Below are 24,983 nucleotides of genomic sequence, written 5' to 3'. Positions count from 1 at the left end.
ACAAAATGTCTCAAAGGTTTCATATGACATGGTATACAGCATGCAGGCAGAAAAAGAGTACGGATGAAACAAACACAATCAATCTTCAGAAGTAGTCAGAGTTCTGAATTTGTATAATGTATGCTTTTAAATCATTGAATCTATTAGCCAGACTGGATGAAAACAGTCATATTTTTTTCATTAACAGTTTTGCTTTCTTTTACATTTTTCTGTATCAAGATTTTGCTCAGTGATAAACCATAAGGGAAACTGACTTGGAAATTTTTAAAATTATATTTGGGTGAACAAAGAAAAACTTGACTTACGCTGGATTTGAACCTGAATAATATGCCAAGCTCTACCAACTGAACTGTCTTCTCAAATGTTGGCGGTCTCCCTATTAAAAAGATTGGTAGAGTGCTGGCATTTTAATCCGGAGGTCACAGGTTCAAATCCTGCTGTTGTAAATGTTTCTTTGTTCAACCCAAATTTAATATTAAAAAAAGAAATAACATAACATGGCAAATAGAAATTAAGATGTAAAATATATGCAATTAACAAGTCCTACTTAATCTTTGGTTCTGCACTCTTGTTTAATCACCCTGTATACTTTACAAAATGATCCTTTGAACGCGGAAACAAAAATGAAAGAGCTCAATATTCAGTAACTCTATAAATGGTCCTTGTTATCCGATGTAAAAACAGGAAAACTACAATGGATGGATACTTTGCTGGAACACAACGCATTCTCCCAAGATTAAAACCCAACCTTGTTCTAGGTTGTCATAAGTGTCATGAAATACAACGCTATTTTGTCAACCAAATGTTTACCTATTTTTCTTTACAATCAAATCACATGGAACAGTTAAGGAATTATATAAAATTATATACATACATGTACATCTCTTATAGTGTGGTGTGCTGTAGTGAAGCACAAATAAAATGAAACTTCTTGAAGATAAGATTTACTTCTGAGCTTTCTTATGTCACCCAATGCTTGAAGGTTAAGAATTTCTTAGTTATTTCTTTCAACATAAGAGTGGGTCATGCTTTGTATGGCATTAAACAAAGGTTTGAACTCTCCTATTTCATTTAACCACTTTACGTCGATGGCGTGTTAACTGCAATTTCTATAGACAAACTTACGCCAGATGTTTTTAAACACCCGGAACAACTCCAGATTGTCCTAAACTTTTGGCTTGCATGTGGACAGCTGACGTTTATATCCACCGAATCATGATGAGTACCAACTAAATTTTCTCACACGACAATGTCAGAGATTCATTGTGGCAACCATATTTTAAAAGGAAAATAAAATACTCCAGAAGCGAAAAACAAAAATTCTGAAAAATTATATCATTTCGCACGTGGTCACAGAAACTTTTTTCAGACTACCGTTGTGAAGTGGTCAAACAAGACATAGGTAGTGACTGGATGAAGAAGATCAGACTACATTTGATCCAGCTGTATTTTACTCTAGATCGTCCTCAACCTCGACAATCGCGGCTGGTGCTGGTGGTGTTGGGGCTCCATCTGTTGTTATCATCGCTGATAATTTCTGGAATCGAAACAAGGGTAAATAAATAAGAAACCTACTTATTAGGAATGGTGCGATCAGTTTTTATCCTCAAAAAATTTCTACAGTCTGAAGAAATTGATTTGAAAGCAGGAGAACAACAACATGCTATGCTTCCGCATATAATGACAGAAAAAAACTTCTAAAGAATATTATGTAACACTTATCATTTTAAAGTTTCTATTCCAATATTCGTTTTCATAAACAAACATTTGTTATTATAAACTTCAACATTTTGATCATAGCCTTTCTATAAGGCTGAAAAATTGTTTAAACAAGATCTAAATGTTACAAACTGCTTATCAGGCGAAATTAAGCCCAAAATGAGTGGTGTCTGAGTTGCAATAATGTTAACTTTATGGAATTTTGGCTGGCAACCAGCTTAATGTTAAGCAAGATATTTCTGTGCTTAGCAATTTATTATGCTTACAGGCTTTATAAAATTGGGCCCACGTTAAGAAGGCTGACATTTGCTTTATTTACTCTTACCTGGCTGACGGATGGTAGTTTGTGTACCAACATATCAAACACATTTGGAGGAAGTGTTTGCTGAAGGACTTGAAGCAAGTGTTCCGGCTGGCCACAGATTGCAACAGCATAGCACAGACAATCTGTTCCCGCAGTCAAATCACCTGAGACGTACAACAAATCAAATGACAAATTCTCAGAAATAGAGATGATGTTGGCATTGAGCTCAAAGGGGCCAAGGGTTAATCCATTCAAACCCCAAGATAAGGACTTTAGACTTCTCCAAAATTCGTGAACGAAAGCTCTGCGACCACAAGTCTAGCCCACATACTGCACATTAAAATCTAGTTGTTGCAAGCAGTTTTGGAACTAGGGTGGGATTGTCAAACCAGAACTCCCTGCATTAATGTTATCAAGAACATTTCATGATTCATTAAAAAAACGAGCAACACAGCTTACTAAACTTTCCAATCAGTGGAATCTGTGGATAATTATACTTGCCCAATAATGCAAAGCTGTAACAACTGAGTAAACCAAAACCAATCAAAGCCTGCTATTAGATATTGTGGATCTGGATAAATATTCTCAACGCTTTAATTAAACGAGAACAGAAAATGAAAAAATTTTCGTTTAAGATTTTGGAGGAAAAGCCCTGAGAATTATTCCAAGGTAAACCCAAGCAGTCAAGTAGGGACTGAAGACCCAATCAACATAGTGCCTTTGGTGGATTTCTTGCCAAACTGAGGGAAAGTCCATGCAGTATTAACATGTGCAAAACATAGTTAAAGTCTCTGGATACTATTGGTAATTATTCAAAATAAATGTTAGCATGAAAACTGCCTTGCTGATGAGCAATAGGGAGCTAATGGTTTAAAACAATGTGAGGAATGGCTCCCTATGAAGCAACATAGTTTTTGAGAAAGAGGTAATTTCTCACTCAAATATTAAAAGGCTTCGGGCCTGAAGTCTTTTCATATTGTTTAAGGTATCTGAAAGCTCACAAAATTGTGCAACAAGAGTTTTTTTTTCTTTATATATTTTCTTGCAACTTCGATGATCAATTGAGTCCAAATTTTCACAGGTTTGTTATTTTATGCATATGTTGAGATACACCAAGTGAGAACACTGGTGTTGACAATTATCCAAGGTTTCCAGTGCCTTTAATGGCCTGACATTTTCGACACTAGTAGAGTTTTTCTTGAAGGCTTAATAGAAAAACACTCACCCTGAGACAACAGCTCTTCTCCTGCCTGGACTTGTGCGAGGAAAAACTTCTGTACACTTTCAGGGTCTTTCAGATTTGGCAACTGGGAAGAAACAAAATTTCATCCTTCAACTTCTGACTGTTTTTTTTTTATTTATAACTGACTAACTTACTTATGTTGAGCTACTTGCTTGGGTATGGGCAAGACTTCTCCACTTCTTTCTGTTTTGTTTCTTAGCGTAACTGTGGTAATGAACCAGGATTAACTCAACTGTAAATGTATGACAATGGCTCACTTATAAATGTTCATTAGATAAGCATTGGGGATGCAAATTTAACATCTATTAAATCGTTACGACACATGCTGCTAAAATATAGGATTCAAACTGCCTCTAGCTGCCAGGCAATCTTGGTGGTCCAGTTGGTAAGACACAGCTCTTGAATTGCATACATGTAGGTCGTGGGTTTGAATCCCACCCAAGTATTATACCTGTGATTTTTGTTCACAGAACTCGGGAAAGTAATGAGGATACAGTGCTAGCACACATTGGTTGGTTTACTTATGGTTTACTTAGGACAATACAGGGCGCAAATGAGCTGCCCTTTTCCAGCATGAAATGCAGCCACTGCACAACCTAAATACGGAAGCTTGTGTGAGGCTCTGATCCCATTATCAGTTGTTACTGACCATGAGGAGGTTCAAACTTCTTCCATGATCCTTACTCTATGCATGAAGTAGCAAATCACTTTGGTGAAATAACTTATCAACACTGAATTGTGTGAAATCGACAATTTGTACTGAATTTAAAAATTCACAAATAAGGGACTTTTTCACAAATGGTTACAGTCATAGCAGTTTAAAGAAAACCACTGTAAAGTTGTGTTTAACTCACCTGAAGTGTGGCAGAGGAATCACTGACGGTTGTGTTTTTATTTTCTTTGTTCTTCTTTTCCCTCCCTGCAAATGAACAAACAAGAATAGTTTGGATTGGAGGGTATTCAGGTTTGACAACTAGGGTTTTCTGACTAGCCAAGTTGTACTTGGATAAAGAATAAACAATTGCCTTGAATGTTAACACCAAACTGTAAATTGTGAGTAGCTGTGTGCCCTATCTAAATGTGGCACATGGCACAAAGAAGTATATCAAGTATCACCTCAAGGAAAGGGAGGACTTGGAGAAGTTGAATACAGATCAAAACAGTTTGCATATTGACCTACAGACCTGAGACTCTTTTATTTGGGCTATTTATTTTATTTTATTTTTATTTTAATTCTTCGAACAAAAAAAAAGCAAAACAATAAAACAATAAAACAAGCACAGGCCATCCAGGGAAGGGCAATAGTAAAAAAAACTGTCATCAAAAAAGATGTGCCCTCCCAGACCTAGCTCATAAAAAGTACACATTTATATACTATACATTAAACACTTAAAAATTGCAGTCAAAATTTAAACAAAAGATGGCAAGTAAAAAGCAATAAAAGATGGCAAGTAAAAAGCAATAAAATTAAGCCCCAAAATGTTGGAGAACGCAAGCTCTTCTTGCCCTCACACTTTTAATACAGTATTTTTTTGTTAAGCACTGGTATTTTGCTGGAAGTTTCTTGTTTTCCAGTGTTTTCCTGTATTTTCCGGAATATTTAGGAATAATAACCCATGTCAAAATACGCTTTCCACTTTAGTTTTCCTGAAAGGTTGACACTGAAAGAATGTATAGCCTAGAGAGGAACCGGTCTCAGGGTTACGGTATGGTTGTCTTTACAGTTTACAACGCAACTCGCAGTAAGTTTTAAATCTGTTTTTTAATTTTAGTTCCTTTGTTGTTTGTGGGCTTTCACGAGTGAGCCAGAGTTTCGGCCGGACTATGAAAAATGTCTGTTTTAAAGTTCTTTTTTAAATGTCCAACTATTTTACCTTCAAATTACTCATGCGATTTGAATACTTGAAATGTAAATTAAACTAAGCTAAGCCCAACCCCATTCAACAACAACATACACAATCTTGAACATTCTTTTCTCATGGAGATGTAGACCCAGTCACATTGTTGTGTGTAATTTGTAAATATAGCCACCCAAGCCAAAGACTTAATTATTTAAAATTTTGTGGACAAGTTCATAGAATCCGAGGATTCAATATCAACCTGCACCATAGCTTGGCACAAAACAAAAGCGGGGCTCTCATCCATTCCAAACTTATTTCACTGTAGGTCGCTCAGTACTAGTACAACACTGTAGATTGAGTTAAGTCAATTCGAAACAAACAAGAATTTAAATATACAAAAAATCCCCCCAACTTGTGCAATGTAAATTATGAGGCGACATCTTCTTCTAATATCAATAGGGGCGATTTGGTAGAGGAAGCCGAAAAGTCATGAAAAAGTAACTCACTCTGTTTCAATTTCTGCCGGAAAAGTGGATCACTCCTCCTCTTTCTGTCGAAATAAATACAGTAACCCAGAACGAGGGTCCCAGCAATCCCTGCTGCTATCCCAACAGCTGTCTTTGAGACCATTATGGTGCTGTAATTTGGAACGAAATTACAGCATGTAAAATATCAGGCTTAAATCACAAAATCCCCCGTGCACGACCCAACTAACTCCGAACATGACATATGACCTTTGAACTCAAATGCATGACGACTTCTCGTATCGCCGGTTCCCAACCTCCCAATAAGTTGAACGTGCAGTATGTGGATACCAGTGAATGAAAGGTCAATCAATCAGTGTGGCCAGCAACATGCATAGCAACATTCCAAACCGTCTGCTAGCGCTTACTTCTTGTCTAAAAAGGGCCGAGGTTCTGCTCCTGATTCTGCAGTGAAAGCAGCAAGTTCAGATTACCGAACATGCTCTTATCTCATGGGTATATACTATGATATGATGTAAGTTACTGTAACTGAAAATTCTAATCATAAACAACTCTTTTGAGCGTACAAAAAAAGTCAAAAGATATTTATAAATATAATTTATTATAATTATATCAATTATCATTATTTTTTAATGGAAATATGAATCAGAATTGCAATTAAATATTGCTAATTTATTACAATTTCAAGACTCATTATAAGTAATAGTATCAATCAGTTAATTGAATTATAATGTTACGTGTTTCCTCCTTCGGTGTTTACCAAATTCTTTATTTAAAGCAGAATGTGTTTTTTACTTGTTGTTTTAACTTTGACTTGAGTGAGCAGGGCAGGCTGTTTATTATTTGTCATGTTGCCCAATTCACTAAGTCTACTCTTCCTCTTGAGTCTTGGGGGTTTAGTCTTACCAGTTGGTCTTACTCACGAATTCTTATTTTTTGAAAGTCTTACTCTTCCTGAGTTATTTTTTTTCAATATAAAATCATTTAACACACTGACTTTGACTCCTATCCTAGGCTATAAAAAGAGGCCATGGTGGGTGGAGCTTAATTAAGCTTGGTTACATGGGCAAATAATTATCATGGTATCATTTGTTATAAATTAATGACACTAAATTGTAAGCTAATTTTATCAAATTAGCGAGAAACAAATGAAGGGTCAATTAAAATTTGCACAGATGTGTCATGTTATGTTAATATAAATATTATTTGTTAAATCCCACCAAGACAATGGAAGAAATAATGGCATAATGTTAATTATTGTTTGTGGTGTTTACTTTTCAGAAGAACACGTCAGAAGTTGTTTTGAGATTTGATCCAGTGAAAAAAAAGAGGGCTAAGCCTAGCCCTAGCTGTCAGGTGTTTAAATGGCTCTAAAAATCAGCTCATCAAAAGTTGTACAATTCAGCAATGAGAATAGAATCCTAAAAGTACCGGATCTTGCAAAGGAGGGCAATCATGTCGTGTTTGCTCAATGTGACGCCCAGCCTCTATCACCTCAAAACCCTTACTTCAGAGTGAAAGTAGTTCAGCAAGGTAGGAATGAATTATGGAAAGTCACATATCACATTAATCATAATGTAATTATTGTTAGTTTCGTCCTGTAGGTGTTGAATGTCAGGTTTGAGAGGGCAAGGCAATTTTCATTTTGCAGTAGGACACCGACATTGAGAATCTCAAAGTCTATTTGAAACTTTTAAAGGAGCACCAAAGACAAGACCAGGGCAACAGAGGCCATGTCCTCATGTTTGTTTTATATGTTTTTTTAAGCAGGTTTTTATTAGCATTAATAAATCTGGTGTTTCTGTTCAGCAGAGTGGGGGTTCGAGTCCTGGTCATGGTACTTGTGTCCTTTAGCAAGACACTGAACCGTTAATGCTGCGTCCGTTGGATGGGCTCTAAAGCTGTTGGTCCCGTGTGTTGTATAATGCATGTAAAAGAGCTCAGTGCACTTATCCTGGTGTTCCTGGTTTGATTGGCTGCATATTCCGCCACAGCACCTTGCAAACCATTACTTGGTGCTATGTAAAGGAATTGGTCTCATTCTCAAAACGTAGCCCCAAAAAACATGGCAGGAAAATACTGAATGTTGAAGCGCCTTGCGCGTCACTGAGTGACATATATGCATGCTTTATAAGAAGCCACTATTATTATTTTTTGTATTATTATGACCTGATTTGTTTTTGCCTTTAGCCAAAGACGCTGTCGTAGCCATTGGCCTCAGCAACTTTACTACTGATTTGGATGCAGAGGACATTGAAAATGATGAAACTGATTTCTCATCAAGGAGATCTGATGCTGTGGCCTACTTTAGCGATGACGGGAGCGTCTCAAGCCCTGCTAGTAAAGGATCAAAAGAGTTTTTACCAACCTTTGGCCAAGGTAACCATCCCAACAAATTTTCTTGTCATTATCTCAGATTTATTCTGCACAGAGATGATAAATGCCTGTGCAATCAGAATATTCATCACATGTGACTCTTAAAACTTGTTTCTTAGGATCAAGTAGACCTCAATGTCATAAAGTTGTTAAGAAGACATTACTGCTAAGCAGAACTAAGCATGCAAAAAACTATTTAAAAAAAAAGTGGTTTTGTATACAGTGTGTCAGTTTGTGGCATCGATGACGATGACCTTTGGTGAAGTATGACCTTTTGAGTGGTGGTAGAGATCTCCAGAAATGAGTCCCCATCCCCCCTCCCCACAATCTCTTAGTCCTTGACTTCATCAATGTTATCCCCCATCAATGATCAAACGCCAACTCTTTGAGGAACTCACACAAACATAGTATGACTTTGGACTGGGGTGTCTTGGCCGTGTGGATAAAGAGCACCAAACCCAAGCTCTGGTGTTTCTGTTTAGTTAAGTGTGAGTTGGAGTCCCGGTCATGACACTTGTGTCCCTAAGCAAGACACTAAACTTTAATTGCTTCTCTCCACCATGGAGTAAATGGAAACCTGTGAGGGCAGAGATGGTTCTTGTGATTGATTTGTTGCACAAGCTGTATACTCCCCAGGGAGCTGAGATGGTTTAAGGAATGAGATAAATGGCCCAGTGACCAGGGGTAATAATGTTGGCTTTAAGACTTCCGGGTGTGTAAAGCGCTATATAAAAACCAATTATTATTATTATTTTTATTGTAACGTTTCACTGATGTGCATTGTTTTGACCTCTTTAACAGGTGACGTCGTAGGTCTATGCATAGACTACTTTACCCCAACCAAATCCCTGGTGTGTATCTATAAGAATGACAAGTTGGTTCAGCGGCGTTGGTTATCACTGAAACCTGAGTTTCTATTCCCTACCATCAATGTGTGGTGGGGGACGGTAGAACTACATGTAGACTGGCTGAGCTCCTCACCGCCAAGTTGTTCACAGGTTCTTAAATTTTGAATATCTTAACCCTAATACATGTTAGTATTACCCATAAATCTATTCCGAGATGTTATTTTTGTCCTTATTTTTTTTTTCTTCTTGCAGTTTTCTTGAATACACTTCTATTTGATTATTCAAGGCTTATCTTGTTCATTTGTCATGCAACTCAAAGGCTTGACATTTGTTTCTTCTCCAGATGTACGTACATGTACAAAAGGAATAAAGACAATTAGTTTCAACATTCATTAATAATTTCTCAAGATTATTTGCACATGGGAGATTGCATATATATAAAGTGATAAAACATTTAATTGCACATAAAAAACATACATAGATAACTCACGGGTATATTCAAGTTGAAATTATTTAAAGTGTAAGTTTAATGGGTCTGTAAATGAATCTGAAAATTAATGTCAATAAAAATTTAAAAATTAAAAGCAGCTTTTGGCTGGTACAATGCATTTTGAGAAACATTTCACTATGAAGTACTGTGCCTATAGAAAAATATGTTAGTTTGTATTCCCCAGAATTTGAATATTAGATTTTGTATAATTCCTATTTGGGATTGTTGTTCATATTCACTTGTCACTTTTCATTTTATTTATTCCTATTTATTCAGATTGTTTTTGTGATTTTGTTTTCCCTGCAGGATAATGTGTCGGACTGGAACATGCCAGATACAGTAACCACAGATGACAACCTGGTCAGCCTACGGACATCATCAGAGATAGCTGCTATCCAAGCACCGTATCCCTTCCATACAAGTAAATGCAATTATTACAGCCTTGATCAAGTGACACACCATTGCATTAGGCACTGGTCTAGTTGGTAGGACACTGCTCTAGAATTGCAAAGGTCATGGGTTCAAATCCCACCCGAGTATTATATGCCTGTGATTTTGTTCACAGAACTCGGGAAAGTACTGAGTATACATTGCTAACACACATTGGTGTATTGGTACCCCCCCCCCCCAAAAAAAATATATATATAAAAAAATAATAAAAAAATAGAATAAGCACTGGACACTGTTGGTTATTACTCAAAATGTAATTACTGATAGCATAAAAACTTACTTGGTAACGAGCAATGGAGAGCTGTTGATAGTATAAAACATTGTGAGAAACAACCCCCCCTTCTGAAGTAACATAGTTTTTGAGAAAGAGAAAATTTCTCACTCAAATATTAAAAGACTTCAGGCTTGAAGAGGCATCTGAAAGCATATAAATTTGTAAAAAAGGGTGTTTTTTCCTGTCATTATTCTCCTGCAACTTCGATGACCAACTGTGTCCAAATTTTACACCGGATTTGTTATTTTATGCAAATGTTGGGATACACAAAGTGAGAATACTGATCTTTGACAATTATCAAAGGAGTCCAGTGCCTTTACCTTTAACGTGGCTGATTCTGAACCTTGTCAGTAATTTCTCAGTACTGAGTATACAGTGCTAACACTCATCGGTGTATATGGGTAAAACCAAAATTAATATTCTTTGTCCTCGATGCAAATTTAACATCTATTAAATCGTTGCAATACCCGCTGCTAAAACATAGGTTTCGAATTGCAAAAGTCATGGGTTCGAATCCCGCCCGAGTATTATATGCCTGTGATTTTTTTCACATAACTCGGGAGAAAGTACTGAGTATTCACATCAGTGTGTCTGGGTCATAGAGTTATATATAAGAACTAGAGGGCGCATGAGTGCTCAATGCTTCGTGCACAAACGCCACGGGACCGCAGGATGACAAGCGCGTCCTTCTGCACGCGCGTTGAATATGAAATACACGTTTTAGTTTTTTTTATTGAACGCTCACACGATGCTGTTTGTTCAACTTAGAAAATGGCCGCCTGCGCGCATGCCGGAGCGCGTATATAGGCCAGTGCGCCCTCTAGTTCTTATATATAACTCTATGGTATGGGTGAAATAAAATGAACATAATTTCTATTTTGGTGTTTTATTTGTTGGCACAGGTGCAGAGCAGTACTTGGAAATGACTATTGTTGCGATGGAGGAGGATACTGTAATTGGACCTGTCATTGGAGTGACATCAGCTCTCCTTGATGACGGTAAACTCCCTGGTACTATGATGGAAGCTATTGGCTACAGTGCAGCAGATGGAACTATTTACTATGAACACCCTATCAATGGTACAGCAACTTCTAGTTTATCAATTTATATTTTCATTATTTGCTCTCAGTTTAAAGGGAAGGTACACGTTAGGTAATTACTCAAAACAAATATTAACTTAAAAACTGACCCTGTAACGAGCATTAGAGAGCTGTTGATGGTATAAAACATTGAAGTAGCATAGATTTTGAGAAAAAGGTAATTTCTCACTAAAATAATGCAAGACTTCTAGCTAGAAGTCTTTTATTCCTATCTGAAAGCACTCAAATTCGTCCAACAAGGGTGTTTTTTCTGTCATCATTTTCTCGCAACTCTGATGACCAAATGAGCTCACATTTTCACAGGCTTGTTATTTTATGCTTATGTTGGGATACACCAACTGCGAAGACTGGTCTTTGACAATTACCAAGCGTGTACCTTCCCTTTAATCTATGTGAATGTATAGATCATGTGGAACAAAATTATTGTTGATTTCTGGCATCTACTTTTGGTCGGCTGAAACAAGCTGATAAAATGGCTCCTTATATTAAAAGCTTTTAAAACAAATTTTTCAGAACATTGAAATATTTGAGTTAGAAATTACCCCTTTCTCAAAAACTGCATTGATTCGGAGGGAGTAGTTTCTCACACTGTGTTATACTATCAACTGCTATACGTTGCTCATAACCAAGTAATTTTTTATACTAATATACGTTTTTAGTAATTATCAAACGTCTCCAGTGTCTTTAACTCCCTTTTCTTGGTAACTCCAAATCCAGCAACTCCATTGGGAGACAACTGCAAATGTGGTACTGGTGATGTCATGGGATGTGGACTTGTATTCAGTAACCCCAACGAAGCAGACAAGAGAAAGTCAGTGAAGGTCATCATCTACTTCACTAAGAACGGAAAGGTGGTCCACCATCACGCCATATCCCAACCCATGGGTGGTTTCTATCCAACTATTGGTCTAGCATTCCAAGGTAAGATGCAACGGTCAGGGATGAGATTCTTCTACCTTTTGGTAGATTTCTGTCTTTTCCGACTTCGGAAAAAAAAGGTCTTTTGTTTTCAATTCAGACTTTTAAAAGTTATCGACTTTGGCAAAATTAACTTTTAAAGCGGCAGACGAGTCATACTTTCTTTACTAGTCCGCCGGGCGAATAAAAAAAAATTGTTCCTTGTCACAATAAATGAGGGTTACGGTGGTAAAATCCCAAAGAGAGATTGTTTTAAAAATGGTTTGGCAAGTCTTGATATGTGCTAAATTTAACGGGCAACTTTTTCTGTAGTTGTTTTTTCAAACCAATCACCTGGATAATTGTTGGTGGAATGACTTGGACTTCTTTGCTTCCACCTGGTGACTCCTTTTTACCCTTTCAGCAAAGATGTTTATTTCACCAATTCAAATATAAAAAGGAAAAATTGAGAACAAACTCGCATATTTTTCAGTGGCGTTTTCAAAGTATCACTAGTGGCTTCATGAGATTCCTTTTACCCATTTTTGTAACCCACTTTTGTGTGTGTTCTTGTTGCCAGGTTGTATCGTGAAGATGAACACACAATGTTCAGCACCTCCCCTGCCTGATGTAGAAGACTGGCGAGTGCAATCAAAGAAATTTCAAGGCTTTGGGCTTGGCTTTAGCAGTGGTAAATGAAACTTACATCAGAGAGTTGTGAAACTCAAAGTGTTTCATTTTTATTTTGTTTGATTAAAAGTGTCAAGAAATATCAGTTTGACAAGCTTAAAGGGACACTTTGCCTTTGATCGGGCGAGTTGGTCTATGAAAATCTCGTTTGTAACCAGTTATAATATGCATAATGGTTAGGAAGATGTTTTAAAAGTAGAATATAATGATTCACACAATAATGCCTCGTGGTTTTCCTTAAATTACTTTACAAACTAACACGGTCGGCCATTTTGACTCTTCAAGTTGGCATGCAGTGTTAGCTCATGCCGTAATAGGCAATGTGTGTCCCTTTCATGTCTAGAATAATCTACCTGACATACATGTAAAGGACCAGAGCATTATTTTCACAAGGGGTAGAATTATAACATCATAACCATGTAGTTTGTCTGTTTTTTTTCTCCCCCAGCGGAAATCAACCGATCCACCGGTCCAACTTTTAAGGACGGAACAACGTCTGGTGATTTTCGCTTCAGTGAGTTACTGGAAGTACCATCGGGCGATGTGATCAGGCCAACAAAGTCAGGTTCGTCTAAGCAGCTTCTGCAGCTGTTGAAAATGATGACTCCAGAACAGCGTTACTTCACCATCACAGTCACTGAAGATGGTGAGATATTAGCAAGGTTAAGCTGCAAGTTACGCAAGGAAATATATGAACGTGAACGTCCACAAATTGTGTTGTGTCTGGGTGACGTCGCCACTTTGGGCTTATTTCATGCTCACGTACCTCTCCGGAACATGGTCGTTCCATTTTGCAGTCACTTGGACACCCCATTTCTTACACAGATCCCTATGCCAACTTGTCGTGTCTTCTAATAATTATTATTATTTTTTCATCTTATCACAGCATGCAAAAGAAAGATCATATTTTCATTTGTGCCGGTAACTCATCGAGTCGGGCTACATCCCATAGCCTTAGATCTCGAGGATCTTTCTCAGAATCCTCACTATTCCTAAAAGCGCCGCCTTCTGCAGAAGATGTTTCCCCAGTGTTTTCGGAATGGATTATTATTATTGTTATTATTAAAATTATTGTTATTATTATTATTATTATTATTATTATTATTATTATTATTATTATTATCTCTTAGATCCAAAGGGTAAGGTTTCTATTGGTATAACTCGTGACAAGCAGAGTGTCGGCGAACTTCCCGGTGATCTAGTCGACACTGTTGGCTTCTCTTCATCAGGAAAAATCTCAAACGGCGAGGAAAAACACAGTACGGAAAAATACGTCAAAGGTAACACTGTCAAGAAACTTGTTGTAGTGCTTCGCACTTTTTAATCTTTTCTGTTAAAAGATGTCTTTTTGATGTGGATTATGGTCGTCAGTTTTGGCAGATCTTTACAGGCACACGACACTATTGGTAATATTACTAAAAATATTTGTTAGCAAATTGTTTTACTTGATAACGAGAAATGGAGAGCTGAATAAGTCAAAAGTCAAAGGGGTATAGTGCCTTTTAGAACTGTTTAGAGACCATCGCGGTCGGGAATGACTATACTAAGATGCCCATAACAGCTGCAAACACTGCTGCGAAATTTGACCTACTTCCAATCACCAAAAAGGTCAAAGATGATACTAAAGATAATCAGAGTAAACTGTTTGAAATGTCAAGATGTCGAGACCACACCGACCGGCTCGTTTCAGAGCCGACACTTCCACAAAAGATACACAGTCGAACCCGCAAATTTACTATATTTTTTTTATAGTTACTTCTTATGTCCTGAATTGTCATATTCCAGTGTTTTAAACGTTAACATAGTATCTTATGTTTCTTAAACCAAACAACATTTCTGTTTCATCTAATTTTTTTCTGAAACTTTTTCAAGAAATGGTGATTGTACAGAAATGAATGGTCCGTAAAGGGAATTCCTCACAACTTAAAAGTTGTGAGGAATTCCAAATACTTATTCTGAATTTGCATAGGAAACGAAGTCATAATAAATTACAACAAGATATATTATAAGTACTATTTTGGAATGTTTTAAAGTAGTCAGTGGTGATGTTTGTGTTTTTTACAAAAAACCGTACTCCATTCAGTTTCTTTTAGTTAAATTTATTCGTTTATTGACCCTGTTTAAATTTTTTCTAGGAGATGAAGTTGGCTGCTTTGTGGAATATTTTGACCGTAACTTGAAGATAGTACATTTTATCAAGAATGGTCAACTGGTTGGTGTGGCTCCAATGACCGGTGGGAGTGCGGACATGTTTCCCAGTCTTGGGTTCTCCGGTGAGCAGTGTGCAGTCAGAGTCAACTGGCCGAGCCCTAGCCTTACTCTTTCAAGCACGTTCTCCCAGGTAAGATGACACAACAGCATGCTGCCCACCATTTTTGGTCATGTTCCCTGTGTCCCATAACAGTAGCAAACGTTGATGCACTGTTACAACAAGGAACCAGACTATTTTTTGCCTTCCAGCCTCGGTTTGGTTTACATTGAGTTGAATGGGAAACAAATTAAGATGGTCGCATCATTATAAAGGTAATAACAATAATTGGCCCCTAATGTTGATTTTACATTATATTTCTACTGTTAATTTCCTCTCATCAGAATGATCTTTCCAACTGGATAAAATGTTCTGGGTTGATTCTACGAGGGTCCTCGCTGACTGTGCAGAAGAAGAAGAGGAATCAACACGCAATGAGCTTCAAGTCACCTCAACCACTCACTAAAGGTCAGCAAGATTATTTGTTTATCTTATGAAATAAGTAATAATCATTTTATTTTATTGTTTTTTTTCAATTCAAGAATACATTTATTTCCATACTATCATAAAAGAATAATGACAGCTACATGTATTACGGAGTAAAGCAAAACATATCATGAATAGCAGTAAACATAAATAAATAAATTGAGTAGTGGGCCGTTTTGGTAATCATGAGCTTGTAAAAACAGCCAAACTGATAAGAAAACAGATAAAGACAAGACAATCAAACAGACAGACAAACAGACAAAAGGACAGATGAATGTAAGACATGACACAAGGAGGTAACCAATAATGATAACATCTCCTGAGGATGACTAAAGCATGCTTGTCGAAACTTTGAGACCAATTAAAGAACTGACTCCGCGGTAGTGCAGTTTATAAAGATCTTATAAGCTAAAGTAGTAGTCCTAACCGATTTTCTACTTTCTGCCCGGTTCGTAGTTAAAAAGCACTTCATGTAATACACCATATACATGCACATAAACCGTCAAACCTGTAGGAGTTTGAGATCGATTGGCAATCTGGGTCAGAAGAAAATAGTGAAAAACTGATTACACATTTTGCATTGCAATGATGCAAATTTTGTGTGTGAGTAAAATGCTTATCGATAAACTCCAAATGGGAAATAAGCTTTATTTATTTCTCATCAAATATGACATTTCAGACAGAAATATTTCAAGGGATGTTTTCTACTATCACCATCATTAGACTGTAAGTTTGTTGTAAATCTGTGGTTTAAAAAAAAAAATTGCTTATTTTTATTTTTATTTTCCATACTTCTTTTTTTTTTAGCCTGGGATTACTTTCAAGTGGCTGTCAATTCCACGATGCTGTCTACCTTAAATCAGCACATAAGCAAGGCTCCTGTAATCGGGCTGACTAATGTCTTAGGGAACAAACCATTCAAGGAATTATCAAATGGAGACAAGGCGAGAGATATCCGTTACTATTGCAATACAAATTGCATAGGTTACAAGGATGCCCTCTCTAATGAAAGTAAGTGGTGTCAATAATGCTTCATTTATAAATAAATTCATTCATTTTGGGAGTGTTAAAGTGTTGAACCATTCATAAGTAGGGCATATCAACATGAGGTCCCTATGCGTGGTCAGTATTTTTTTCTACAAAAGAACTGTCCTGCTTGTTAATGACTGCCTTGGGGGAGGTAGGAAATAGACCGATCCATTAAGCTCCGCCCCATTGCGTACTGACCAATCACAATGCAACGAAGGTCTGACAAATAAGGTCTGACATGCGTGTGCGTATGCTTGGCGCGCGCGGCAGAGTTGTGCAGAAAGGCATTGGAGAGGCTCACGTGTTCTTGCTCATACGTGCGTCGTGGGCAGAGCCTAATGGATCGGTCTATTGGCAGAGACTATTAGCTTTGCTTAGTGAATCAAGGGCAAACAAGTTCTCTAAGAACTGATCTATACAGCAAAGTAGCACATCGTGTGTTAACACTAACTGAGTACAAGAGCTTGATAGATAAATAAAAAAAAAGATTTAAAAAAGGACTTGTTGGCTCTTGTGCAATGCACTCGAACTTTTCTTTTTGAAACTTTGAAATTAGACTTGACCTATTCTCAATTATTTCCCCTCCCAATTAGAGTCCAAGCTGCAAATATTAATAGAGAGTGGCGATCGACTAGGATTCGGTATAGTCTACCCACCCAAGAAGAACCAACCAGATGATCGAGCTTCTCAAGTGGTGGTCGTGTATTGTACAATCGGTGACACTCTCCTCTACCACAGGGCCATGGAACAACCCGCCGGTGGCTTCTATCCAATCATCTCCCTCTATAAATTTGGTACGTTTCCTGCCGAGTTCCCCCCTTTTAAAGCCACTTATTGTCAAGATTTATTTTAATTTCCAGAATGGCATTCTTTTTTTTATATTATAGAATATCCTTGTTACAATGAAACAATGACTTTACTAAGTAAAGACAACAAACAAGTATTATGCGTGTGCGCTTTTTTTCACAGGACTTGGGGGGGAAAGGTAATACTAATGTAGTTCTTACAAAGCGCTCTGTCATACCCGATGGGCATCTGAAAGCGCTCAGTATTTTTGTATGTAAGGTATGCAGAGCTACGCTTTGAAGTATGAGGTGTATTCCTTTACATAGCACCATGTAATGGTTTATAAGATGCTGTGGGACAATATGCTGCCAAAACAAACCAGGAACACTCGGACAAGTCCCCTTCCTTTTGTGTGGATTAAGTGCACTGCAGTGCACTGGGTTCTTTTACGTCCTTTACACAACACACAGACCTATGGCTTTATGTCCCATCAGAAGGACGCATCCGAAGGACGCAGCAATAATGGTTAAGTGTCTTGCCTAAGGAGGTAATTGTCACAACCGGGACTCGCACCCACACCCTGCTGATCAGAAATAGCAGAGCTTGAGTTGTGTGATCTTATCCGCACGGCAAATACCAAGTATACAGTGCTTAAATACACATTAGTGCAAAGGCAAAATAGCAAATAGTACAATTGTCTTCTGGTTAAAAATAAAACATCTGTGCTCACTCCATACCAACTAAATGTAACTGGGTAATGTTTTATTGCAGGAAGTGAAGTACAAATCGACACAAACCCCCAGCCCTTTCCCTTGGGTGATGTTTCAAGCTGGATGGCCGAAGCAGAACAGTTGAGGAAAGATATCATCCAAGCCAAGAAAGACGAAGGTCAGAGTCTCAGCACTTATTGGTTTATTTCTTACTTATCCTTGGGAAGTTTTTTTTTTAAGGAAGCTTTTTTTTCAAAGGTGCCTAGCAATAACAATTAACTTTGGAGGGGTTGGCATGGGTAATGGAATTTACATCAGAAGGTTCTGTAACTATTTTGTGTTTAACAAATATTTTACTTCATTAAAATGTCAAGAAATTGTACCGGCTAGATTTCTGCATTAACGTCCGTTGATTTGAAGTAAAGTACGTCCTTAGCACAACCCTTAAAAAAAGTCATAGCCATAGCTGTAGCTGTCAATGCGCAATATTTTTTACCCCAAGAGGGCGCTGTCAAACCGGGGTATATTCATTTATACCCGAAACGGTTATTAAAGACTGGAACCAATTACCACAACAGACATCAAATACATCATGGACAATAAGACCTTTTAAGGAGCTGTAATGATCCACCTCTAAAGCAACCTAAAACTACAGTGCAACAAAAGTGACAGAACGCCGAATAAAACTGTGTAGGGCGAATGGCGTATACTCCCAAAGTGATAAAAATACTATTGAGAGTGCCCTCACATGTTAACAAGTATGGCGCATTCAGATACAGCTTTAGATTTGTTGTCTCTCACTGAGTAACGGTGGAGTTTTTGTTTTATTTTACTGAATGTAGCTGGCTACCACAGAATGAGCACTGAAGAAAGACAAGAGAACCCAGCCTCACCTGCAGAGGAAAGGCCACAGAATCACCTAAATAAATACAAGATTCTTATATACTATGACTCGGCACGCTACAATGGTGCGACTCACATACAAGCACAGTAAGTATTGGTCATGTGATTAGGGTGTCATGTACTTGGCCAAAGTCTCCAAAGACTTGATTTACTATGATATAATCATTATTGTAAGTACAGAACAATAGATCGTTGGACAGAGCAAAAAGGAGTGACCTAGAAAGACCCACTCAAAGCAAAAGGGCTTGTACGGCCTAGAAAGACCCAGTCGGTTCAGCAGAAAGGACATTATTTCTCCATTGAGCGCGTAGGTCGTACAGTTCCTATCTGCTTTAAGCCGACTTTTGTGTTTTAAAATTACACTCATAAATCATGCTATGATTTTTATAAAAACTTATGGTAGGATTGAAGCAACTGTAATGGTTGTTGTTGTCTTTTAAACAAAATAAAATGAAACACAAAAGATTTTGATTTCAAGAACTTGAAATGCTTCGCCATTAAAGCCATTGGATACTTTCGGTAAACAGTATTGTCCAAAGGCCATACTACGTGTATCACAACGTATATATAAAATAACAAACCTGTGAAAATTTAGGCTCAATCGGTCATCGGAGTCGGGAGAAAATAATGGGAAAACCCATACCTTGTTTCTGCACGTTTCGCCGTGTCATGACATGTGTTTAAAATAAATCCGTAATTCTCATTATCGAGAAATGATAATTGTTTTAATGTTTTCTCAAAAAGTAAAGCATTTCATGGAATAAATTTCGAGAGAAGTCTTTCAACATTACCTTCTGTAAACCCTGTAAGTTATTTGTAAATCTGTGCATTTTTGTTGTTGTTCTGTTCGAAAGTGTATAATGGCTTTAAATTGACACACATTTTTTTTGTTTCTGACCAAATCAGGCTGGAAGAGAAGGGATTCGTTGCAATTCTCCCTCCCATCTCCACATTGGAAAAGGAAATCATGGCCTCCATCAAGACGTGTGACTCCTTAGTCTGCTGTATGGGACCAGAGATTAGCAACAGCCAACTTGCTGGTAAAGTCTTGGATCTGGCCAAGGAATCCGGAAAACCCATCCTGCCCTGTATCCTGACCAGTGTCAACTGGCCACCAGAGGGGGCTGCGCAGGAGCATTTTCACATGCTCACGATGGACAAAATAGGTATGTTGAGTTGAGCAGTACATCACATGGTGGAGTATCTTGGATTAATGATAGTCCCTGATACAGCTGGAGTTCAGTCAAAGTCAAAGTTGTGGATGTGTCATGGCCTAGTGGTTAAGAGCACCGAATTCAAACTGTGGCATTTCTGATCAGCAGAGTGTGGGTTCGAATCCCCAGCCATGACACTTGTGTCCTTGAGCAAGACACTTAACCATTGCTTCGTCCTTCGGATGAGGTGTAAAGCTGTTGGTCCCATGTGTTGTGTAACGCATGTAAAAGAACCCAGTGCACTTATCGAAAAAGAGAAGGGGTTCGCCCCGGTGTTCCTGGCTGTGGCTGCTGAATGCGCCGTAGCACCTTGTAAACCCTTGTAAGGTGCTAAATAATTGGGTCTCAGAACTCATCACTGCAATTTACCTATCCTTCTGAAAGTTTGTATATACTTAGTGCTTGAGTACCTTGTTTGGTAGATACGTGCGCTATATAAGACTTTATTATTATTATAATTATTCAAATTTGTGTCAAGTCTGGCTTAATGCCTCTGTGCTGAATTCACACAAGGTTGCTGTCTGGTTCACGGTGTGCCATTTTGGGAGAGAAATTGCATGTGAAGATATGGAGCAAGCATGAAATGATATAGACTGCAGTTTAGACAAAGGACGGGTAACAAAGAGGCATGCAATACGACCTTAAGTTACTTCTTTTAGCAAGTTGCCTACCACGCAGAAACATAGACTAACTCGCAAAATGTATCATGTATTGACATCAAGTGAATTTGAAAAAAAATATGTTTATTTTAATATTTTGAAAATGTTTTTGAGAGATCGCCTAACATAAATACCATGGACAGCCACTTCAAGGGGACGGCTACACCTAGCTGATTTGGGCTATTGATCCAAATCAACTGCCACCAAGGGCACTTTGTCACTTACTCTATGGGCTGAACCAGGGCTAACCCCCTTCATAGTCCGTAAGGACCTAGGCATGGGTATCATCCCTTCATAGTCCGTAAGGACGTAAGCATGGGTATCATCCCTTCATAGTCCGTAAGGACGTAGGCATGGGTAACATCCCTTCATAGTCCGTAAGGACGTAGGCATGGGTATCATCCCTTCATAGTCCGTAAGGACATAGGCATGGGTATCATCCCTTCATAGTCCGTAAGGACGTAGGCATGGGTATCATCCCTTCATAGTTCGTAAGGATGTAGGCATGGGTATCATCCCTTCATAGTCCGTAAGGACGTAGGCATGGGTATCATCCCTTCATAGTCCGTAAGGACGTAGGCATGGGTAACATCCCTTTATAGTCCGTAAGGACGTAGGCATGGGTATCATCCCTTCATAGTCCATAAGGACGTAGGCATGGGTATCATCCCTTCATAGTCCGTAAGGACGTAGGCATGGGTATCATCCTAAATGGGGTAAACATCAGTTTGAAGTATGACAATGATTGTATACCGTGGGACACAATATAAATATGCAAATGAGGTATCTGCTGTTTACCAAATGCTGTGTGTACTGGTCTATAATTATAACAACTGGAACTATACATACAAAGAATCAAGTCAACTAAATAATGCAAGGGCAATTAAATTTTTGTAATCTACTCGTCGAAAAAGCACCCCAAAAATCTAACACTTGTTGTTAAGAAAGACACTGCTCTAGAATTGCAAGGGTCGTGGGTTCGATTTTCCACCCGAGTAAAATGCCTGTGATGTTTTTTTCACAGGATTCGGGAAAGTACTGAGTATACAGTGCTAACACACATCGGTGTATGGGTAAAAACCCTAATTAATATAATATTGTTGTTTGATTTCCCTAAATGCGTGTGTAGAGATGACACAAGATTTTGATTGGGGTGTGGACCAGATCGCTGAGAAGACTCTGGATCTAAAGGGCAAAGGTTACAATGGAAAGGTTATCAAGGTCGAGATAGGTGAAGGTGCCAAGAAGCTGTATACAGATGCTCAGGTGAGTTTCAGTCGGTTGATGTCATTTAAAGGGTCTTTGATTTGAAATCATCTTTCTAAGAACGCCAAGACAATCTCATTCAATCGCCATTTTCAAAACTTGTGAAAATATTACAAAAATTAAAACGATAAATGAAAGAAAAAATAGTTCAGACAACTGTCCTAGAGGGGCAGGATAGGGGGTGGGGGAAGGAGCAGAGGTGGTGTAGATCGATAAAAACTGAGCACCATCACCAAGTTTAAACAGATACTGTCAAAAACTTACAAGACTTGCATACAACTGATTGTAACCGCCACACCTTGGCAAAAGTTGTCAAACACTCAACTAGAAATTGACACATTTCTCTGCAGAAAGGAAACCAGACGACCAACAAGGAGAGTGATCCAAATGCTCTCAAGAAAGCAGTCATAGACGCCGATAATAGGAAAGCAACCTCCTTTGGGAATACTCCATCTTCCAATAGCCCTCCTCCAGTGTTGGTTTCAGACAGGCCCCACAGTGTCACCCCACGAGGAAAGACGGACAGGGTAACTTCTGGGCGACCAAGGTCTCAATCTGCTTCGGGCGGGCCACAGGGAGGGGCTGGTCAAGCATCCGGACTACAGAAATCCAAAATGTGTTTGATTTTGTGAGGTGTGGCTTTCCTTTCTTAGAAAGAATTTTTTATGAGTGAAGAAAGTATTGTAATCTGGAGGAGTAGGTGTAAATTGAAATCCTCTGGCCTGAAAGAAATATATATTTTTGAAGAGACTGGTCATTGTGTCACTTCATTATTTCTGGAGAATTAATTGTAGAGGTGCGTATTGACCCCATTCACCTTGGGCCCAATTTCATAAAGCTGTTTTAAAGCAGAAAATACTGCTTGACAAATTTCTTTGCTTAGCAAAAATTGAGTCGGGCACCAGCAACAACGATGCAAACTCAATGTAATCTGGACTGGTAACATGATTCTGTTAAGTGATACTATTCTGTGCTTAGCAAGTTTTTACGCTTACAGACTTTATAAGATTGGGCCCAAATCTTGGTTCAATAGACCTTTATTAGGTGCCATCATGTTAGTCATGCTCCCCGTATCCAATAACAGTAATGAATGTTAGTATTCATAACACCAACAAGGAACCAGTCTGTTTGGCCTTGGTTTGGCTTTATTGGAATAGAGAAAAATCAAGATGGACACACCATGATAAAAGGTGTATACTGTGTAGTCTATACAGTGTAGTTTGTTTAAATTCTGAATAAATCTGTGATCATGAATGAATTTAAATCTATAATCATGAAAACAAATTTTGTAAATATTATCAACACTGTTTGTTTAAATGCAGTGTTTAATAAGTATGTGTTTTCTGTACTTAAATCTGAAGTATGGGTGTTTGAAATTAAACTTTGTTACATTAAATTGCCAAAGTCTATTTCATTCCATGCACTCTGGACCAGCAAGTATTGGGTTTCTTTATTTTGATCCTCAATTTGTAGATCAAGTTGGCAACATCCTTTTCTAAAATGGCATAATTTTTAATAGATCTTATGCATTGACGTCATGCAGCTGCCCCCCTGCGGCGCACAGGATTGGCGCGCGATTCGCTGCTTATAAGTGCCAATTCTTTGCTTGCGGTAGGCCGAGCCATGACATTGGACCCTTATCTAGTTGTGCGATTATGCACAAGTTGTGGTCCTTTCCTCATGATATTCATCTACAGATCCGTCAATAAAACTTTCTGGTTTTCTGTGAGGCCTTGTCTGAATTGCCGGCTACGGCAACACCTATGGCTAGATCACTGCATCATCGAGCATTAAACTATAGGACTTCCTTAGCAACACCTTTGACAATAGTTGTAGCCATAGCTTTAGCCGCCAATTTGGATATGGCCCAAGTTTGAATGAAGCATAATTTAGGTAGCCTTGATGTTAACCAAAGTGTAGCTTTGTAAACTCAAAGTAGCCTTTTTCTCAATCAAGACTGAAAAAAATGTTTGATGAAAAAAAAAAAAAATTGAGTACTTTTGACTGCTGAGGAACTCCAATGTATAAGAAATTTGAACATTTATTTATTTTACTTGCGCCTCAGGTCTTTTGATAAAATTTAAGTTTTAAAAGAATTTAAAATACTTGCCCATTCATTTTTGGCAGTTCTCCATGTTGTATCGTATAATGTTGAACACATTGAGTAAATCCTCAAGAGAATAATAAAAATAAAAAACAGTTTATTTATGTTACGAGTACGAATTACACATCTTTCAGCTGATAGACATAAATATTCTAGATATTATTTTCTATGTTCTGTGAGGCTCAACGCAGTAGAATGTAATAAATTTGATCTGTACAAATGTCAATGAATGAATAAAAAGTCCGTTTTATTTCCGTTTAACGGTGTACTTTACTGACCATCAGCAATCTGCAAAAACAGGGGATTGCAGGCCTGTTGAAATACATGTAGTTATGAACTCCGACCCAGTTACTGTTTGTACATGCTGGCTGTCACATTAAAAAGGGCGCAGTCATTATTAAATAGTTTTGGTTTAAACAAAAGAAAAGTTTACTTGAGCGGGACTTAAACCAAAGACCTCTGGATTAACATACCGGTGCCCTACCAACTGAGCTATCCAGCCTTATTTTAGATAAGTCAATTGTGTTGGGTGTCGGGGGCCGAGTGGATAAGAGCATCCGACTCGAGTTCTGGTGGTTAAGTCATCGGTCAAGACACTTGTGTCCTTGAGCAAGCCACTTGACCATTAGCTTCTCTCCACCCAGGGGTAAAATGGGTACCTGTGAGGGCAGAGATGGTTTATGTGAATGATTAGCTTTGAGTGTGGTAACTCGGCACTGGCTGTATTCTCCCCAGGGAGCTGAAATGGTTTAAGGAATGAACTATAGTGCCCAGTGACCTTGAGTCATAACATCAGAAGCGCTTTGATACGCTCTTCGGGCTGTGATAAAATGCTATGTGAAAAGTGATCATTATATTAGT

General features: G+C 38.1%; 2 protein-coding genes across 3 annotated transcripts; one reads left to right on the top strand and one right to left on the bottom strand.

Annotated features, from left to right (window-relative positions):
• Positions 1–417: 417 nt before the first annotated feature.
• Positions 418–5,843, bottom strand: LOC117300144 (mitochondrial import receptor subunit TOM20 homolog). Its single transcript, XM_033783868.1, has 5 exons — positions 5,614–5,843; positions 4,121–4,185; positions 3,249–3,330; positions 2,045–2,187; positions 418–1,537 (listed from the first exon to the last, which is right to left on the bottom strand). Exons 1-5 carry the CDS (start codon positions 5,735–5,737, stop codon positions 1,451–1,453), a joined length of 501 nt encoding a protein of 166 aa, XP_033639759.1. The 5' UTR covers positions 5,738–5,843; the 3' UTR covers positions 418–1,450.
• Positions 5,844–5,895: 52 nt separating this feature from the next.
• LOC117300133 lies at positions 5,896–24,372 on the top strand. Of its 2 annotated transcripts, none has more exons than XM_033783857.1 (19): positions 5,896–6,106; positions 6,877–7,125; positions 7,783–7,971; positions 8,770–8,966; positions 9,613–9,727; positions 10,933–11,109; positions 11,848–12,051; positions 12,608–12,718; positions 13,166–13,363; positions 13,848–13,997; positions 14,853–15,058; positions 15,310–15,433; positions 16,259–16,462; positions 17,074–17,274; positions 18,038–18,154; positions 18,819–18,966; positions 19,786–20,045; positions 21,882–22,018; positions 22,369–24,372. In XM_033783857.1, the coding sequence occupies exons 2-19, from the start codon at positions 6,957–6,959 to the stop codon at positions 22,648–22,650; spliced, it is 3,189 nt and encodes a 1,062-aa protein (XP_033639748.1). In that variant the 5' UTR covers positions 5,896–6,106; positions 6,877–6,956; the 3' UTR covers positions 22,651–24,372. The 2 variants fall into 2 exon arrangements, with proteins under 2 accessions (XP_033639748.1, XP_033639739.1); XM_033783848.1 differs by having other exon boundaries at positions 6,874–7,125.
• The last annotated feature ends 611 nt before the right edge of the window (positions 24,373–24,983 follow it).

The sequence above is a fragment of the Asterias rubens genome, chromosome 1 (assembly GCF_902459465.1).
Source record: "Asterias rubens chromosome 1, eAstRub1.3, whole genome shotgun sequence".
NCBI classification, from domain to species: Eukaryota; Metazoa; Echinodermata; class Asteroidea; order Forcipulatida; family Asteriidae; genus Asterias; species Asterias rubens.
The sequence above is the reverse complement of the archived record's forward strand: the minus strand, read 5'-3'. Positions and strand labels throughout refer to the sequence as shown.

What these genes read in the sequence shown, in the direction of transcription:
- LOC117300133 (XM_033783857.1), top strand. Translation starts at nt 6,957, where the DNA reads ATGGCTCTAAAAATCAGCTCATCAAAAGTTGTACAATTCAGCAATGAG. An exon ending in TTTACCAACCTTTGGCCAAG is followed by an intron (nt 7,972 to 8,769) that starts GTAACCATCCCA and finishes CCTCTTTAACAG; the next exon opens with GTGACGTCGTAGGTCTATGC. An exon ending in TACGGAAAAATACGTCAAAG is followed by an intron (nt 13,998 to 14,852) that starts GTAACACTGTCA and finishes AATTTTTTCTAG; the next exon opens with GAGATGAAGTTGGCTGCTTT.
- LOC117300144 (XM_033783868.1), bottom strand. Translation starts at nt 5,737, where the DNA reads ATGGTCTCAAAGACAGCTGTTGGGATAGCAGCAGGGATTGCTGGGACC. An exon ending in CCGGCAGAAATTGAAACAGA is followed by an intron (nt 4,186 to 5,613) that starts GTGAGTTACTTT and finishes GTTCATTTGCAG; the next exon opens with GGAGGGAAAAGAAGAACAAA. An exon ending in AGAAGAGCTGTTGTCTCAGG is followed by an intron (nt 2,188 to 3,248) that starts GTGAGTGTTTTT and finishes TGTACGTCTCAG; the next exon opens with GTGATTTGACTGCGGGAACA.